At 34.9% G+C, this 21,261-nt stretch overlaps 1 protein-coding gene across 5 annotated transcripts in view; it reads right to left on the reverse strand.

Annotated features, from left to right (window-relative positions):
* The window catches only part of CCSER1 (coiled-coil serine rich protein 1), a 1,085,521-nt gene that overhangs the window by 633,481 nt on the left and 430,779 nt on the right, over positions 1-21,261 (reverse strand). For all 5 annotated transcript variants that reach the window (XM_084787310.1, XM_084787312.1, XM_084787314.1 and 2 more), the window contains exon 7: positions 20,944-21,018. In XM_084787310.1, the coding sequence (XP_084643436.1) occupies positions 20,944-21,018 (75 nt within the window). The remainder of the gene's footprint in view (positions 1-20,943; positions 21,019-21,261) is intronic.

Here is a 21,261-nt window from a genome sequence, read left to right on the forward strand (position 1 = left end):
CATACAAGATGGGAAAGCTGACACAGAGTAGACAATAATATGCTGGGAGTGGTATAAATAAAATGTTCATAAATAAGCAGACAACAATAAACAAGAACAGCAGCTGAGTGCTTTCTGTAAGACACTAAGTTATTCATGACACTGACTGTTATTTATCTGATAACCTCCTTTTTGATTCATTACAAAGCTGTGGTTTGTTAGAGTAGCAAATATGGAGGTAATGTGTTATGTTAAATGCATGCATGGAGTCAAAAGTTACATCATTTTTCAGGCTCTAGTGACGTGAGAATAGCAAAGCACAGCAGGCCCTATATGTGGTTTCAGAAATCTTCCTTCTAGGAAGCTAAAGATGACAGGAAGGAGAGCTGGTCTCTTTTTACCTTACTTCCAAGAAAGAGGGTAAGAGGCAAAGGGGATAAAGGACATCATGACAACAAGGGCTTCTAAGCACAGCATGATCAATACACGGATAAACTCACAGAGACTGCAGGAGCCTGGTCAGGGCCCACATGAGCATGCACCAGGTCCTCTGCACATTATGGCTTCCAGTTTAGTGTTTTTATGGGTTACCTGAGTGTGTGTGTCTGATATTTATGCTTTCTCTACAGCTCTTTTCCTTCTGTTGGTTTGCTCTGTCCAACTTCTATGCATGAATGAATGAGTGAATGAATGAATGAGTGAATAAATGAATAACTAGTGTAACTATTAACATAAGACCTGTCACTTGTACCTTCCGGGAAAAGAAAAAAAAATCACTTTTCTCCAATGGAGTGACATTGACCCTGCAGCAGAGGCCTCATGTTCAGGAGTGGTTGACCAATATATAAAGGGATCCACAGTTTTGGAGGTTGTTTGTTCATTCTTTTATTTTGTTAAGGCTTGGTGCATTTTTTGATGTTGATGTTTTGTTTTGTGTAGTTTTGTTTTCTTTGTTTTGTTTCTGTACTAGGGTTTGTTGTCTTGAGAAAGAACCTAAAATTGGGCATGTAGGAAAGGAGAGAGGATCTGTAGTGACTTGTGGGAGAGAAAGAATATGATAAAAAAATTAAATTTAGATTTAAATGTATTTATATTTAAATAGTTACTCACAAGGTTATTTTTAATTCACTGGTATAGAATTTGTATATAGATGCAAAATAAGTTTAATTTCAGATAGAGTAGTATAAAATGAAAATTTAAGATTATTTTTAATACACACACACACACACACACACACACACATACACACACACACACTACTATGTGGTATTGTACCCATACAACTCAATTGTAATACAAGGTTCACTTCCAATACTTTGAAAGTCCATTTGCAGGCTATTTAGGGTAAGTAAGTTATAAAAGTTAATTGTTAGTTCATCAAATCATGGTCATATCAATTGCTAGTCTATTTTTATTACAAGAATATACATCCTAAGTATAACAGATAGATACGATTCTATAGAAATATAAGGCAAAATAGTTAGATAAGGTCTTCAAAATCCTCAGAGACATGCAGAATATGTTTAATTTAAAAATGTTTTTACTATTTTAATGATTTGTTGACAATGAGACAAGTTAACTCCTGGTAACTCCCTGCCTACCTCAAAGAGGATGATGACCATCAAAGAACCTCCTTATGGAGAAGGCTTCAAATATAGCAAACCGGCCACTGGGCAAAAGGTCCTCATTTCTACCATAATAGAAATCTGCTTTAAAAATGGCAAGCTTGGATGCAGGCAGACTTGACTACCAAACTTTGCCAATACAGGGCAAGCAAGTCCTCAATAATTCCTGCCTCACAAATATATCTGTCAGCTATATTGGGCCAGAAGGCTAATGATGATGTTCCAATGTTAGAGAGAGTTTTAGGTGACTGCTCAGGGAGCAAATTGTCTCTGTCATCTTCTCACTAGAGAAGAGACTAACCTGCACTCTGTGTATACTCATGTAATACATTTTATTTCTTCTCAAGTCTCTGATGGGGTTGAAGACCAGACAGTTTAGTTTCACAATTAAACTTAGTTGTTTAGGGGTTAAGATGTTTCTATGTCTAGATAGATATTTTAAGTTGATAGAGATGAGATATGATAGATACTGATTTACAATCAGGATTTTAGATGCACCAAGATAGGAAAAATGTTTTCTTCAAGGCTGCCAAATACAAATAGGCAAATGATTGTGTCATGGTTCTTCTTGCTATAGGTAGTTTATTGTATATATGTATAATAATATAAATATATCTGTAAAATATACAAAATGTTTAATTAATTAAAAAAACAAGTAGCCAAAACACTAAGAAAGTAACATTTATATACTTCCTGACTGTTTCTTGGTTCTTCTTGCTATAGGTAGTTTATTGTATATATGTTTAATAATATAAATTATATATAAAATTAAAAAGATATTTAATAAAAATATCAAAATAAAAATAAATAAAAATAAAAATGTTTTACATAATAAACTATAAAGAAAATATTTATAAAATATAAATATATTTATATATAAAATATAAATTAAAAAAGAAATATTTTTTAAAAGAAATATTTAAAAATCTATTTAGCTACATGTTATACTGTGATGCCGAAAATATAAGTAGCTGTGAGGTGATGCTTTGCTTTATAGAAGGCGGACCACATAGCTCAGAACAAAACAAATATATTAACAAAGAATTCTTAAAACTTTATTACTCAAAATGAGCATGATTTCCTGGTGCCAGTAATAAGCAAATGCCTGAAAATTCAATCAGTACATCAATAACTCAATAAAAAACAAAATTCTTCAACATCTACTTAACAGTCTATTAACTACCAGTAATTGTGGATTTTTCCCTGGGTCCTCAAAACATTATTTATAGTGATGCTTTGGTATTATTTTTTCCCTTCAAGGAGCTCTTGAGAAAAATGTAAACACCATATGTTACACTGTGTTAGGACACAATTATAATTACTTACTCAAGTCAATAGGTAATTTAAATCAGAATAAGTGTAAGGCTCTTTTAAAAGCAGCTGCTCTCAAACTGCTTTTACCACTTAGAAATGTATTAAATTATGTGGCCAGCAACCTACTTATACAGTGTGAATATATTGGAAAAATGAAGTTTCTGTTGGAAAAATATTGTATATTTTGGACTAAGGCAATCAAACTGACATATAAAACTAAAAAGAAAGACATTTAAGCATCCTTCTTATGGAAGCCTGCCATTGTTATTTGTATATGTGCACTTTTTAGAGAAACACTGCAGTAGATGTGAGCTTATTTACCTCTATGAGAGTATGGAGAACTTTTTGCTGGTGTTCTTTATATCTTTGCATGTAGTATATGAAGTGGAATTGAACAGTTGAGCTCCAGAATATTTCCCATTAGAAATTATTGCTGACAAAAAGGTAATATTTTCCAATGTGCATTGATTTATCTTTCCATATTTCAGAGAAAAGACTATTTGTTAACCATTTAAGCAGTGAACTTTGTTGTTGTAACAAAGAAATAAACTTCTTAATGTTAATTGTCATTTAGTCTGGTCAAAAATATATACTGTTACAGATAGTCACTCAAAATTGAATATTTACATTTATTACATTACTCAGATATGTGTCCAGAGATGAGGTGGGTTTCAACATGGAATTATCCTTCGTGCTCTGACTCTCTCACCTCTCCCCTACATATCAGGAAAGCTGGGCATCTGAAAGCTAGAGGGTAGAAACATTCTATAAAACCAGGCATTGTCTCCAGTTAGCAGTGGGAGACTAGAAAGAAATTAGATGAACAGACCAAAAAAACAAGCAAACTAACTACCTAAAAAACACCTAACAAGCAAAACTGACAAAACTAACGAAAGCAAGTACGTTAAACTAAGTCAGGAAAGTATCCCTGGGAAATCCCCAGCCTCACTTTAACCCCACTTTGCTTCCTGTCTCAATACCTAAGCTTCCCTCTCCAGGCAGTCGTCACTCCAAGATGGTGTTCTTTCTCTACCAATGTACAGACTATTGACTATCCAAGAAGTTTTGTAAGCTACAAATGATCTACCATGAAATCTTATTGATTCAAATTATTTGAGCCAAATTGTATTCAACGTAACTCTTATTTGAGAATTCCAAAGATGGTTCTAATGGCCATTTGTTAATGAAAGAAACATCTGAATGTATTATGACTACAACAGAAGCCAAATCTCAAGACAAGCTTTCTGTCTTGCTCTAATGATTTGTTCTTTCCTTTGCGTTTCTCTTGTCCTCACATCACCTATCTATAACTAATAAACAATCAGAATTATGGGTAACAGAAAAGCACTGCAGACTCCACAGTACAGTAGCTAAAGCTATTCTTCCGAATTTAATCACCCAAGACAGATTTTGTTCTCAGCAGTATGTCCAGCACTGGGACCTCTAGTCAGTTCTGTTAATGATCTCAAGGCTTCAATTTCCTTATCTGTAAAATGAGATAGTAATCCTCAATTTGAAGATTAATAATTCAGAGAAGCATACAATTTCCAGTATGAGCTATTTGGGAAAATGAGTCTATAGCTAAAACTTGACTAGGAAAAAAATCCTCAAGAAAGGAAATACCTAAAAACATGCAGGTGCAGTTGGCAGGAATGCAGCCGACAGGCAGACATTGCTTATCAAATCAATACTAGGAAGGCAGAAGCCAAGTTTTGAGAATACAAGATAAAATCCTGACAAAGAACAAGAGAGTGTGACACAGAATTCCCTTACGTGCATGAAATGTATCATTTGTACTTAGCTTTTGCTGAGCCAGTCTGCAAGGTTCAAAAGGAGGGATAAGCTAGAGAAAGTTTGATACCTGAAATACCCTGTATAATTTAATAAGATTTTTCTAATATTATCACAGCGATATGGGTAGGGTAAGTGGAGGAGGGGAAACTAGAAATGTGCCGCCGTCACCCACCCCCGCAATCGGCTGTGTGTTCTGTACTTGTCCTGGCACAGTGATGTACAGAACATAAACATCTGCATCGATTTGGAAAGAATTAAACATAAGCATAATATAATGTCACTTTCTCTATGAGAAATATGTCAAGTATTGCAGGACTTTGAGGGAGATTTTACAGGAGTTGGCATGTGTTTGGGCAGTAGGTGAGGAGCTGACGTTAGTCTGAGAGAAGTGACAGGGAAAGTATAGCCAAGCCAAACAACAGGCCATAAAAATTAACCATAGAAAAGTTTCTTACATTGTATTAGTTAATTGATTAATTAATAATAAATACGGGGGCAACTAATGTGCTTCCCCTAACTTATGATAATTATTTAAACACTAATGAATAGAATGAAGATTCCCTGGTGAATGATAGAATTCAGTTTACATGCATAATACAGCTGGGTGTTGTAAGCAGAAAGTCACGTATCATCTCCATCTTTAAGAGATGTGCCTGATGCCCAGGAGTTGGAGGTGCAAATGAAATCAAGGTTGCTAATCCGTGAACCTTAATATTAGCTATTTGGATAGACTCTGGAGAAATAAGGGGGGTCCTCAAGTGTCAGAAGGGTTAAAGGAGAGGGCAGAATGATGACATGAAAAAAAAAACCTTGCCTAAATCTTAACGTAAAATTCTGCCTGTAGGTATTAATTATTTCAAAGTCCTCACAACTCTGATTTTAATATGAATGCAGAGAGTTTCTATTCTATTTGGAGCATATTCAGAAAGCAAATCAATAATTATATGTAGTATAAAGCTATCGATATATCTTTTATGTTTTACTTGGTCAGGTCTACTTGGTATTTTAGTAGCTGGCAAATTTCAAGTAAATCTGAGACCCTATTTTGTGGAATTTAAGTTTACAAAGCATACAATTTTCTTTAATTTTAGTCTTTCATATGGTTCTTTTGCCTGCTTCTTACACCTTACTTTCTGTAGAAGAAAACCTAGCTTATGTAAAATATAGATCATCCTCTGAACCAGCTTGAGCTCACAGCCGTCTCTAACACATCACAGAATGCTTGTTGGCTTTTTATCTTTGCTTCTAGCTTGACACTTGAATTGGAATTTTATTCACCTCCATACATCCAGCTGGAATCTTTTTCAGTTTTCCAGACTCAACTAAAACTAGTGTCATAATTTTATGCAGCTTCCTATAATTAGAATAAAATATACCCACTTATGTTATTAGTTCTTATACATTGTAAGATTCATTAGATATTTGTTAATGGTTGTGATAAGGATGGTGAAAATGTAGATAAGAAGAGTAAAATGGTATAACTGAGCAAGAGCATCACTATTCTCTTTATTCCTGTAGATTGTACTGACAAATACAACCCCTTAATTTTCCTATTGGTCCCACTGCCAAGGGTCCCACCTCAGGCAGAGACATACAAAGGAGAAAAGTGAGCTGACCTCCACTACCTTTAGCTACTTCGTGACAATCCTGTTCCACTGGTAAAACCTAATTGGCTCCAGTGATGTCGCAATGTCATTTCTTTTAAAGCAAGACTTAGCCACACTAATTATGCAGCTTTATTCTTAAGGAGAATGTGCAATGTAATTTAACATAAAATGATCAGTCAGCAACATGGATAATTATCTCTGATTGTGACCTCCTCAACAATCCTACCAGACTATAAGGTAAGAGATTACATGAGAAAAAAAGATATGGTAGTTATAAAGGGCTTCCACCAAAATGCTAGGAATCTGTTTGAGAATCTACTGATCATTACTTTCCTACACTATTAAGAATGACATATGCAGTTTATTTTTACAAAATGTTGCTAATATTTATGAGCACAACAATTATTCTTACTTTCCTAAGGTTAACTAGAATTTATTATTATTATTTTTCAATTTCTAGCTTCAGTTATGTACCTTCAGTATGCTATTTTGTTTAAATAATAAAAATAATGGAATACCTATAAAATTAATTATATGGCTATGGAAAGTGCAATGAGGACGTGTTAAATTTAAAAGCAATAAAAGTTTAAAATGAGACTCTGCTTAATTTATTAAGTTGTTATTAATGAATTAATTGATTTATTAATTGTGCTGTTCAGCATGTCTATACAGTATAATAAAGCAATAGAGGCCTGGTATCATAAAATATCTAACATACATTAGTCTTTTTCATTAATTGCTATAATTATTAGCATGTATTAATTATAGAAGTGCATTCAGCCCACTGTGCAAGTGCCGTTTGTACATATATCATGCATTAATCTTTTCTGCTCAACCTTCTACTCTTGACTTTATCTGCTTTTCTTCAGAGACATCCTACTGAGCTATTATAATGTCTAATAGTTACCAGAAAAAAAAAAAACACAGCCTTTTCCAAATTATTTCACTTAAGGTGTAATTAACTGCACTCAATTCCTCATTAATTATATTTTATAGTTTCAACAGCATTATCTTAGTCTGCATTGACTGCTGTAAAAGAGCACCACAAAGTCAGTGGCCTATAAGTATAAATATGTGTATCTTGAATTCTAAAGGCTAAGAAGCCTAAGAACAAGAACCTGATGGTGGGTGCGTCTTCATGAATTGGAAGACACAAATTGCTATACATTGTGATATGATGAGAGAGAAAGCATGCCCTAAGAATGTTGTCATAATAACATTATAGTGATTTTCATGTGAGTCTCCCATAGCCTCCTGTATTAGAGTTGGTTTCCCTCTGATGGGCCTGTAGAAAGTGATTAAGTCTTAGGGGCTCTGATTCAATCAGCGGGTTAGTACCTTTCTGGGTTCATATTTTACGGTATCATTTGGAGCTGGTAAAATATCATAGTTGAAGACTGGTCAGAGAACTTGGGTCACCAGGGTGTATCTTTAGGGGCTCCATCTATCGTGACCTTGTGAGGAGTCTCCCCGACATGCTTCGGCTACCATGGCATCCTGTTGTTCCATACCAGCAGGTCCAAGGATTGGGGACTCACACCTCTGAGACTGGGGTCACAAGAACTCCTTCTTCCTTTAAGTTTCTTCTCAGGCATTTTGCCACAGTGACCAAAGAATAACAAGCTTGGGCACTAATACCATCCATGAGGTCTCAGTTCTAGTCCTCTATGCTAATAGCATCACATACAGAAAAAACACCTAAAAATTTGAATTTTGAGTGTGCACAGAATTTCACTCTGTGGACCTTGTATCAGTCTAATTTAATTTTTTAACATTCGTTTGGTACTTAAGTAGACAATTCCAAGCTATGATAAACATAACTAACTCCCACATAAACTAATTTTGCACTGTTTACATTTGGTAGCTCTTCATAATCATAGTCTCTCAAGTGGATGTTCTAATAAGAAGTTAGAATCTTTCCATTGTAAATATTAAAGAGAGGGTGTGACAGTGTGCTGTAAACATGTATATAACTGTGAAATAAGATAATTAGGATTATTCCCAGTTACATCAATTTTTCTGCAAATGTCTTAACTTTATTTTTTATGTCAACTGGTTTTCAGTATCTGACATTCACATTAGGCCTTGAGAGATCTTAAAAATGCTGATGTGCACAGCACTGATCCCCAGTTCCTCTTTTTTCACATCAAAGCCTTTCTTACAGGCAGTAGTAGATGTTGAGGAGCAGAGGCCCAGTGAATCATCCAATGCCAAGTTCTATGGTTCTCAGATAAAGTGATCACGCCATGGAGAGCACTGGTCTATTCTGAGGTTGAGTCCCAAATCAAAAAGGAGGTGACAACAGTTGTTTATTAAAACTCTTCATTTAAAAATAAATCATTTGAAATTCCTCTCTTTTCTAAATTTTCTAGGCCTTTACTGGCATTTGGGATTTTTCTTTTTTTTTCAATCATGCGATTTTTTAAAAATATTTTTATGTATGCATTTATATTATCACACTATTATACAATAAACTACGTACAGCAAGAACCACAAAACAATTAGGAAGTAAGTGTGTGTGTGTGTGTGTGTGTGTGTGTGTGTGTGTGTGTGTGTGTTATATTCATAGTGTTTTGGCTATTTCTATTCGGTAGCCTTAAAGTAAACATCTTTCCTATCTTGTTGAGTCTGAAATTCTGAATGTAAATCAATATCTATCATATCTCATCTTTATCAACTTAAAACATCTATCTAGACCTAAAATTTCTTAACCTCTAATCAACTAAGTTTAATTGCAAAACTAAACTATCTGGTCTTCAAACTCATCAGAGACTTGAGAAGGAATAAAATTATCTGGGTATACAGAGGGTGCAGGTTAGCAGCTTCCCAAATGAGAAGATGACAGATGCAACTTAATGTCTTAATTGTTACGTCCAACGTTATTTTTAATTCATTAGTATAGAATTTTGTATATAGATCCAAAATAAGTTTAATTTTAGATACAGTGGTATAGAATGATAATTTAAAATTATTCTTTACACACACAATATATATTTCTATTCTTGTATGTGGTATTGTACCCACACAACTCAATTATAATACAAGGTTTACTTCTAATACTTTGAAAGTCCTATTGCATGATGTTTAGGATAAGTAAGTTATACCAGTTAATTGTTAGTTCATCAAATAATGGTCATATCAATTACTAGCCTATTTTTATCACAAGAATATACACCCTACGTGTAACAAATAGATATGATTCTATAGTGAGATAAGAGAGTTTTCTTATATCAATACAATATTTTGTCCTTTACATACAATCAGATTCAGTATTCAATTCAGTGATGTTTAATAGGAGTTTTGGTTTCTTTGTAAACTCAGTTGTGTTATATAAATAAGGTTTTGTTCCGATCCCAAGTGTGAGACTTTAGTTTGAGCTTTAGCTTGTCCATACTCTCATGAGGGGCATGGCCTTTGCCAGCTGGTCTTGACCTTCCTCCTGCTACACAGAGATGGGCATGGTTTACGGTTCTCAGGGTAGAAATAAGAGAATAGACAGAGCTTGGTTTGGTGTGCAGTGTTGGCATGTGGCATGTAGCAGTCTGAAAAGACCAGAGACCGATGGTGTGGTGGTTTGGAGCAGACAGAGAGAAACACTTCAGACCTAGCACCTTGGGGAGATGGCTGCATGTGTTGGCTGTTAGCAGAAACGGATATAGCAGAAAAGACCTCAATTGATCCTAAAGAGTAAAAGGGTCCCTCTCCCCACTAACCTTCTCCCTCCTATGTAGAGTTGAGAGGTTGGAAGGGGGGTTGAGGCATAAACACCCGAAATAATGTAAAGCTTAAAGGAAGAGCACTAAAGGTGGCACCTATCACTGGGTGCCAATATGCTGTGGTTAATTTAGAAGTATAGCCTAAGAAATGTTTATTATTAGGCTAATTATTTTTACAGTGGCAATTTTATAACTTCATAGCAATCAATGAAAACACAGATACCTGATATATTTTACAATAAACCTTTCCCTGGGCATTGCAGAAGGAAGGGGTAGAGTGAAGGTTCCCTCGGCTTTGGGAAGAGAAAATCTTAGGAGAAAAGCGATGGGACAGAGGAAAAAAGCAGGAAGAGCATCGCCATGGGATAGGAGTAGAGTCATGTGGGCCCAGAGGAGGAATTCTGAAGTTCCTCATGGAAAGAGATGCAGTACATTAGCAAGTATTTTGGAATTACAGATAGGAGATAGCCCAAGTAGAAATTATTAGAAGCATATTGAGTGGGATGGAGACTGGAAATTATTGAGGGATAGCTTAGGAGGTAATATCTGCCTTGCCTCAGGTAAAGGATTATTCTAAAGTACATCAAGTGTCTGTGTTTTCATTGACTCCTAGCAAGTTAGAAAATACCACTGTCATAAAAATTAGCCTAAAAACAAACATTTATTAGGCCATACTTCTAAAATAACCACAACAGTGAAGTGTTCAAAGATAGATAACACTCTGTACATGAAATTCACTACATTCAAATTTCTCCTACAAAATCTATAACCTAGCTCTGTGCAATATATTTTAAATACCTGCATCAGCTCACTGTCAGAGGTTCTCTGTACCTAAGTGACATTAAAAAACGGATCCTTGAATCTATTTTCCCAAGATCATGTTTTAACAAACTCTTTGCAGATGATATCTTATCATTTAATTAAAGGGATTTATTCACCAGGGTATGCAGATGGAAGCAAGACCCATGACTGAAAGCATGCTAAACAAATCATTCCACAGAGAAGCTTTTCTTTCTGTATCACTTGAGGAATCCTGAAAATTTCAGATAAAATCGCAGGCACCAACTTGGATAAAGTTGAACAAACTCACTGAAATTTAAATGAGATAAAAACTGAGTGTTTGAGTTCCAGATGACAGGGGCCTTGCTATTTTGTTTAGTATATATTAATATGGACAAGTTCTTTATCTCGTACAGAGCTGCCTAATAGTATTTGGACAGTGTAGGAGAAGAATTTGGACAGCAATATAAAGCCAATGTGCAGCCGTAAGTTATTTACTTGCTTTCCCATTAATTTTTTGCCTGGAAGTCCTGGAAGTGACTGAAAAATATTACATGTCTTTTAGCACAAATTAAATACAATTCACTTGGGCTTTAATTTATGCATTTCCCCTTACTACGATATAAACCTCATTTTCTGACTATATGAAAGATCATCTATTCTACAATACCCGTACTGTCAGCATGGGTCAAATAATAGGGAAATTCTAAACTTATTACAGAATGAGAAAGAAAAAAATCAGAAAAAGATACAAGAGAAACATTACAGTGGATAATACTGGTAGTCATTATTTCAACTTATATTTTACTAGGTGTTTACATTCTGTGTAGTCTTCAAGATTTGACAGACACCCAGTTAATTCAAACTCTATGGCATAATGTTTAATTAGCTAAATGAATATAAATAAAAATAGTGTTCATTTCTGCAGCACATATACTAAAATTGGAATGATAGAGAAAATTAGCATGGACCCTGCACAATGATAGTTAGGTGAGATCTTTAAAAATCTCAGAGACATACAGAATATGGCATTTAAAGATATGTTTATTAGTTTAAAGATTCATTGACAGCAAGACAAGTTAACTCCTGGCAACACACAGCCTAGCTCAAAGAAGATGATGAGCATCAATGAACCTCCTTATGGAGATGGCTTCAATGTGGCAAACAAGATACTGGGGAAAGTGTCCTCATTTCTAACATAGACAGAATTCTGCCTAAAAATGGGCAAGCTTGGATGCAGGCAGAGTCGACAGCCAAACTCTGCCAAGTCAGGGTAAGCAAGTCCTTAATAAGTCCTGCCTCACAAATATGTCTGTCAGATATATTGGACCAGAAGGCTAGAGATGATGCTCCAACATTATAGAGAATTTTGGGTGACTGTTCAGGCAGCAAACTGTCTCTGTTGTTTTTTGTTTGTTTGTTTGTTCATTTTTTCACTTTGGAAGCTGCCAACCTGTACTTCTTGTTTTCTCAGATAATTCATTTTTATTACTTCTCAAGTCTCTGATGGGGTTGAAGACCAAATAGTTTAGTTTTTCAGTGAAGCTTAGATGTTTAGGGGTTAAGATGTTTTTAGGTTTAGATAGATGTTTTACATTCATAACGGTGAGATATGATAAATATTGATTTTCATTCAGAATTTTAGACTCACCAGGATAGGAAAGATGTTTTCTTTAAGGCTGCCAAATACAAATAGTCGAAGCCCTATGAATATAACACTTATATAATTCCTGATTGTTTTGTGGTTCTTCTTGCTGTAGGTAATTTTTAGTATATATGTGTAATAATATATATATATATATGTAAAAATAAAAATAAAAAATAATAAAAAACTAATTTCACTCTAATTGACAATCTCCCCCAAAAAGAAATGAAAATGACCACAATACCTATAGTCATGAGTATAGTGATCAGGAAAATTCTTTATTCTTTCTGGGTTTTCAGATTCAAAATTCCTACGCCTGACTAAGAACTTAGTAGTACTAGACACTACTTTAACAAGACATTATCACATCCCTACATGTAAAGTAATAACAATATAATTTCTTTCTTTGTCATTTCTGTCAAAAACTATAACTTATTTCTCTTATGTTTCATCAAACTTCTTCCCTGTCTGAATTCACATAGCAGGCCTAAGTCTGCCTATTTGTTCCAGTATGAATTGTGTGGCCCTGCATTCATAAAGTTCCCAATATGACCATTTTTAGAGAAAAGACTTTTAAAGAGTGATAGGTGTGAAATGGAAGACGCTGATGATCACATTAGGGTCAATAGGATTGGCAGTGAGAAGAGAGCATGAAGAATCCATACTTACTGGACACAGTAAGAAGCTGTGCTTTTCTAAGCAATGGGACATCAAAGATAATGAAACCAAAACCACCAGTGACTTAATATCTATTCTCCAAAGCACTTATAAAAACAAACCTCTATTGAATGAGCTATATAATGCATGGCACTTTGATATAACAGCCCTCGGGAATTACTCTTCCTGATACGACTTTCCTATGTGGATGCCAATTATGTCAATTGGTTGCATCTTTGGGATTATCTTTGTTGCCAGTAATCTGTACACAAAGCTTCCATGGTGGCAAGAGTGGTGTCCAGCTGCTGACGTGTTGTACAAAAAACACGGCTGCGTATATTGAACACCTGACTTCTTTCTAGAGTGTGGGATTGCACCAAGTGGTGGGTATTCCCAGATGACAGAATTGCAATGGAGTCCTCCATGGTGAGTCTCTAGTGGGCTGCACTGAACAAATATATCACATGTACGCCACTGGATCTTCCTGCTGCTAGTGGTATATTATCCTCATGTAGTCCTGGCCTGAAAAGTATACTTTCTCACAGAAAATTTACTCTAATGACCCTCAAATATCCATACTTTACAATAACTCAAGAGGGCCCATAGAAACAATGGAGCACAAAGCACGGCAGGCAGCGGCTGCAACAAATCTAACGGTTCTACTCAGACCCTGGGTACTGGACCAGAGTTAATGTCAGTATTTATCTTTCTTACATTTAAGTAGTAAACATAAGAGCATATAAATTTCTAGCCTAAAAGCAAGTGCACTTACTTTAAAACCTTAAACAACATCTATCCAGAAGGGCTCACATCCTATATAGAATTTCAGTAAAAACTGTATTTTGGAGCTGACAAATTTTAAATGGTTTTTTACATAGTCACACATAAACAGAGATGTCATCCTACCTTATAACTAATCAGAAATGGTTGCTGAAAGTGATCACACTATAGAAATTAGATATCTCCTAAAGTTATTATTAGAAAATCATACCGTCATCCCTGACACACTATATAGTATTTGTTTTGTTTTATTTTTTTGTGTGTGTGAAAATTCAGACACTATGAAATTGGACTTTTGGTTTGTTGTTTACATTGAGACATGAAAGTCTTAAAACATTATTAATCCTTGTCAGTTAATCAATAAACTGATTTATAAGCAAATTAATGAGTTACTAGATAACTGAAGCAATGATGCAGAAATATACCATAATGGGCTCTTACTGGAAAAACAAAAAGTTATTTCAAGTATTAACAGAGACCTCTAATTCCCAAAGATGAAAAATGACTATAATTAAATCTACACTAGCCACATGTGTAGAGCATAGAATGGATGATTCTGTAATGGCCTTGCCACCTCGACTCCTCTTTCCTACAGGCTCTATTCTGTTCCATTGTGGTACTTCTAGACAAACCAACTTGTAGCTATATTGATGTCAGGATATTTGAAGGAATAAATTATAAGCCTTGCTTTGTTTACACATTTAATACTAGCATTTGGGAAGCAGAAGTAGGTGGTTCTCTGAGTTTGGAGCCAGCCTTGTCTACAAAGTAAGTTCTAAGGTAGACAGGGCTGCACAGAGAAACCCCTGTCTCAAACCCTCTCACTCCTAAAAATGTTCACTCCTAATTTTTAAAGTGATTCATTGTGTAAAATATTCGGCTATCATAAATGACTGGAGGTATCTGGTTTATTTTATTTAGTGGAGCTATTTTAATTTTTTACATTTTTAGAATATTTTATATTTAAAAAGCCTAATATGAATAAACTTCAATTTCTGTATCAGAAGTCCTGCGACACTTTTCATAGATCATAATCATGAGGATTTAAAATTAATGGCAGAAATTTCTAATACCTAAAAGGCTAAAGGAGGAAATGAACGTTTGCTTATCCAATTTAGAGGTGTCCACTTACATTGCTCAATATTTACCTTTTTGAATTAATGGCCTGAATCTTAACATCTAACTTTTCTGAATTTGTAAGCACATTTAAAATTTCGTTGCAAAATATTACATTCTAAAATTAGTAGCAACTATTATTCAGCTGTCTATAGATCCATCTGCTCCAGAGGCCACACAGAAGGAAGAATTTCAGGCTCCCTCCTGGAAGTTTGGGAAGCGGTGGTAACCACATTCTTCCTCTTATGTCTACAATATCAGAGCATTGCAGGAGCTGAAGTCCTAACCATCTCTTGAAATTGAGCACAGTTTAGGGCAGTGGTTCTCTGCCTTCGTGATGCTCCAACCCTTTAGTACAGTTCCTTATGTTGTGGTCATCCTCAACTGTAAAATCATTTAGTTGCTACTTTATAACTGTAATTTCACTACTGTTATGAATCACAATGGAACGATCTGATGGACATGATGTCTAGCATATGACCCCTGTGAAAGGATCTTTCAACCCCATGAGAACAATGGTTCTCAAGTGGAGTGAATGGTTTGTGTATATGTCTTAGAATAGAAAAATAATCTCTGTTGCATATGCTGTAAAACCTTTGAGATTAATATCTAATTTATACTCTTACAGCTTTTTCAGTTATGACTTTTATTAAGAAAAGAATAAAAAATTGGTTCTTATTAAATACTAAAATAAAAATGTACACTCCTGCATGGCTAGAGGGTTCACTAGGTAAAAGTACTAACCAACATGTCTGATGACATGAGTTTGGTCTCCAGAACCCACATTGTGTAAGGAGAGCACTCTCACAAATTATCCTCTGACTACCACATACACTATAAGATACCATCTTCACACACACACACACACACACACACACACACACACACACACACTATATATATATATATACATATATATATATACATATATATAGTTTACCATCCATCTAGAGTGATACATAATTCAAATTTTACATAATAAAGAACAAATCATGTGGTTTATATTGCATGTCAATAAGTCTTGCGCTAAGACTTTATGGTCCTATGCTGGTAACACACAGTATTTCTTCCTTAATATCCCAGAAAATTTTTGAGAAGTGACTTTATATTTCTATGTTCTTCTTAGCCAAATTAGCATGCTTTTCCTTACAGCTAACTTCAGGGCTATGGAAGAAGAATGGTCAGATACAATGCTACTTCAAAGATTATATTAAAGAGATTTTTTTTCTCTCAGTATCCTTGCTGCTTTATGTACAGGAGGAAAATCTCAAATTAAGAAATGGAAGAATGCCTTAGGCAAAAAGGAGACCAGAAAACAAAGAAAGGTAACTAGAGAATCTCAAATCCATAAAGAAATAAAAACACGAGAAAACACAGTCTCAGCTCTTGAAAAGTTTTGTGTGGGAAGGTAGAATTAAGTTAAATTATAAGTGAAAGTTAGAATGCCTTTCAGAGCAGATTTTTAAGAAGTGAATTTGAAGGTTTGGATTCAATACTACTACAGATGGAAACAACTTTTTGGAAACAAAAAACATTGGTATCAAACAAGAATTATCATCTTTGATGCTTAAATTTCCAAGTCTCTAAAGCCATGTGCACCTCTCACAATAGTGAACTATCTTCAGAATATTTCTAGCCTTTTGTAACATTAATTTACTATATCTTACTGTAGAACATTCCTAACAACTATGAATTTCTCAGCAAACATGCAATTTAAAATAAGGATATGGGGGTAGCAGTAAGAAGGAAGGTTAGAAATTATGTCAATATAGCACTCGTGTAAAAATTTCTCAAAATAACTAAGTGAAGGAAGAAAGATACAGATATTAATAGGGCTGTAATTATTGGATATTGAAATAATTATTAATTTGCCTTCATTTTAGGTGCTAATGTGTAAAATCAACTTAGAATGTCATTCTGAAGACCTTTAAAGGAAATGTCACTGTAATGCATATATTAGCTGACACAAGTAATGTTCCTTTACCCCAACAGTCATAGATTAATCCCAAACAGGGATGAGCAAAAGTAGAATGTGATCTCTGTTGTTTATTTAACTACAAAATCCCCCATTAGCCTCTGCACTATGCTGTCTTCAAACATAGTGGCTTTATTTACTCAATGTTACTCTGTGATGCTGGGTTTAGTTCTGGAGTTATGACAGTTTGGGAAACTGGCAGTATGCCTGAATGTTAGTATGATTGGAATAACAGACATCTAAGCTGTCAATAAAGCCTCTGTGTGTGTCTATGTGTGCTCTGGCCTAAAGAACCAAAACCTGTCGAGACTAACAGAATTGTGGAAGTGAAGAAGGAACTAGTTACATGAGACTGGCTGTTAAGCAAGCACCATTGAAGAGTACAACTTGCTCCTGCCCCCGTCCCAAGACTCCGCTCTGCCTCAGAGCAGCAAGGTAATGAGTTACAGCATGTTGCCTTCAGAATGTTCTGTCTCAATACAGCAAAAGAAACAAGAAGCCAGCCACACCAGACTAAAGTATATAAAACCACAAGTCCATATACATCTTTTCTTTCTTAACTGCTTCCCTCAAGCATTTGTCATTGAAACAAAAAATCTGACTGATTCAAAACTGATGGGGCTTATTTTTACAAGAAAGCCCATGTTACATTCTTGAAGAAAGAAAAAAAATGTAATCCATATCTTTTTTTCCACTTCTGTATTTCCACTGTATTGTTGACTCATGGAGGGAATTATTTGTTGTTTGTTTTTCTTTTATGCTAGTAAGTAAATACATTAGTAAAGAAACCATTTCTTTCTTTTGAAAAAATATTACCATGTTAGTTAGACATGTGTGTGTGCATGCGTGCGTGTGTGTGTGTGTTGGTGTAATGTATGTGTGGCTATACACGTATGCATTTGTATGTGAAGCCCAGAAGACATCCATAGATATTATGCCTCAGGTACTGTCTAGTTTTTGTACTTGGAGACAGGCTCTCTCATTAGTCAGGGCCTGTACTTGGCTAGGATAATTACCTACAAATCCCCTGGAATACTTTGGTCTCAGCCTTCCCAGATCTGGAAGACAAATCCATTTTACCACGCCAAACACCTTTAATTTATTTTGTTAAGTAGGTCCTGAGACTGAATCCATGGCAAGCACTTGAATGACTGTGTTCTCTCCTCAGTTCAGTATCATAATTTAAAATAAAGTTATAGACACCTAGAAACTACTATATCAGAGTTTACTTCTTTTAATGATTGTAAGAGTACCTAAATGCCCTCTGTATCTTAAGCAAATGTTTTAAATACTAGCAAAGTAGATCAGATACGGTGCATACTGGTTGACACCATAGCTAGAACATGGAAACAGCCTAAGTGTTCCTCAGTAGAAGGATTGATAAAGAAACTGTGGTACATTTACACTATGCAATACTACTCAGCTATTAAAAACAAGGAAATCTCAAAATTTGTGGACAAATGGATTGAACTAGAAATTATCATAATGAGTGAGTTCACTCAGAAGCAAAAAGAGTCAAATGGTTTATACTCACTTATATCGAGACACTAGTCCAAAGGGTATGTCCCATGAAAGTCTTCACATACCAGAAAAGTGGGTCAGAGGGGAGGACATCCTATTGGGACTTTAAGTGAGAGAAGCATGGGAGAATGGGAAAATAGAAGGATTCAGAGGGTCCTAGAATCCTACAAGAAGAACATTATGATGTGCAGATCTGGGTCCAGGGGTCCTGCTCAAACTATGGCACTAGCCAACGACAATATAGGCCGTTAACTTCGAACCCCTACCCAGATCTAGCCGATAGACAGGACATTCTCCACTATTGAGTGGAGAGTGGGGTTTGACTTTCATGTGAACTTTGATGTCCCATTTTTGACCATGTCTCCTTGATGGGGAAGCCTGGTGGCACTTAGAGGAAGGATAGCAGCTTACCAAGAAGAGACTTGATACCCTATGAGCATATATTGGGGAGGAGGTCCCCCTCAGTCACAGACATAGGGGAAGGGAGTAAGGGGAAAGTGGGAGGGAGGGAGGAATGGGAGGATACAAGGGGTGGGATAACAATTGAGATGTAATATGAGTAAATTAATAAAATATTTAAAAATAAATAAATACCAGCAAAGTACGGGCCAAATTATTTTCTTTTATTTTGTGTTTATATAAGAATAAAGAGTTTATATTATTCATTTATAGAATGTCAATTTATAAGGATAAAATGAGCTAATGTTAAAGTTTTATTGTATACTTAAAAATTAAATTTTAGATAATTTTAAGTTTTATGTGTGACAAGTTTTTGAACAGTATAAATAATATTTTTCACATAAGTAAAATACTAGGAACTTTAAGTATATTAGACACTCAAAGCCAATGCTGCATATTTTAAACTCTTGAAAGCCTTAATAACCTTCAAGAACCACTTACACACATTAGCTCAAAAACAGTATTGATCTCTTAGAACCAGTCAAATAGTCCAACAAAATAATTGTACTTCCATTAGTTTTATATCAGCAGATTCCAGAATATAAACGACTCATTTTAACCTTTGTTAAAAATGCATTCATTTTTAGCATTGCAATTCATCCATATATTAAGAAGAGAAAATGGTTTCTGGTGATACTCTGAAAATTCAATTAAAGTCCTTGTAAAGATAGGATTTTTCTATGACCTCTGTTCCACATACTATGAGGAAAGTACCAAATGACAATAAACTTTGAGCACAAGTTATGGTCTCATTTTGTCAACATATATATAGCCTCATGTCATGCAGTACCTCTCAATTATTTGATACAGAAATTATATTTTCATAATTTTATTAAATCTATCACTAATCATAAAACAACTCAGGTTTGGGTAGAAACTAAAGGTCCTGAATGGACGAGCCTTCTGGAAGGCATGACTTCGTGACACAATATGATAAAGAAGGGAAGCCGTAGCTGACTCTGCATAGCCTGTATGTAGCATGATGCTTAATAACATAAATCCTTGTACAGAATAGTACAAAATCCCAGGTAATAGTATTATATACATTTATCATACACATCCCAATGGACACTAAAGTGTGCACCACTATGAGTTTAAAGCAAATTGTGCAAAAAAAATCTTTGAACCTAAATGCATTATCCAAATATTCCATTTTTTTAATCCAGACTATTATAGATTGTCCCTATTTATAGTAACATTAATGATAAACAAAAATTGTTGATACAGTTCATTTTTTTCTTTCTTTCTTTCTTTTCTTTTTTTTTTTTTTTTTTTTTTTTTTTTTTTTTTTTTTTTTTTTGGTCCATGTATTCTTTATTGAATTTTTATTGAAAATAGATTTTCTTTTTTTTATTAATTTATTCAGATTACAACTCAGTTGTCATGCAAAGGCTAAAAACCCTAACCCTAGCAGGCAACAAGGAAATGCCCATATTTGTATCACATGGAGGCCTACGATTAGGAGAATAAAGTCACAATTAATGTTAACTTTTGCTTTGTAACATTTGTACAATTAAGTAGCATTGCTAAAGAAAATCTAAGCAGAATCAATACTGCAGATACTTCGATGCAAAGCAAGGACTAACTACAAACATGTTATGAAAACCCTTACTCCATACGAACCAAAAGGTTACAATGCAGCTCTCCTGTCATACACTATGGGTGCAATGGTTCCATGAATATCCCGGCCTTCATTTTTTACGTAGTAATAGAAAAATGAAACAAAACAACACTTGCAATTATGCATTTAAAGATGAATGAGATCTTAGCACAGCAATGCACAGCCCCAGTCTCAGCGCTGAGGAGGCTGAAGTGGATCTGCACTTCACGGGTAATAAAACATGACAAAAGGCAACCAACCAGGTAAGATGAATCAACCAGATCACTTCACATCTGTGGGTGGACTATATAGTATACAACATTAGTTGACATTAAAATACTGAAAACTGTTTTGAAGGGTATGACTATATCTTACCTTGAAAGGCAGAGGCTCTTCGGTGAGAGGGCTGATGGGAAGTGAGGCAGTACTGCTGGCAGGACTCACATCACTCTGAAAAGAAAGGACCCCGTGCGTTAAAAACTGCATGTCTGAAATCATCTTCAACATTCCCAGCCCAGAAAACAAATTGTCTTGTTAAGATAAACAAGAAAATATGTGTAAAGAAAATTTTAATTTGGATTATGAAGAAAGTTTATTTTTTTTCTTTTTTAGAGACAGTAGCCTTGGCTGTCCTGGACTCTCTTTGTAGACCAGGCTAGATTTGAACTCACATAGATTGCCTTCCTCTGTCTC

The sequence above is a fragment of the Acomys minous genome (assembly GCF_964271855.1).
Source record: "Acomys minous genome assembly, chromosome: 6".
NCBI classification, from domain to species: Eukaryota; Metazoa; Chordata; class Mammalia; order Rodentia; family Muridae; genus Acomys; species Acomys minous.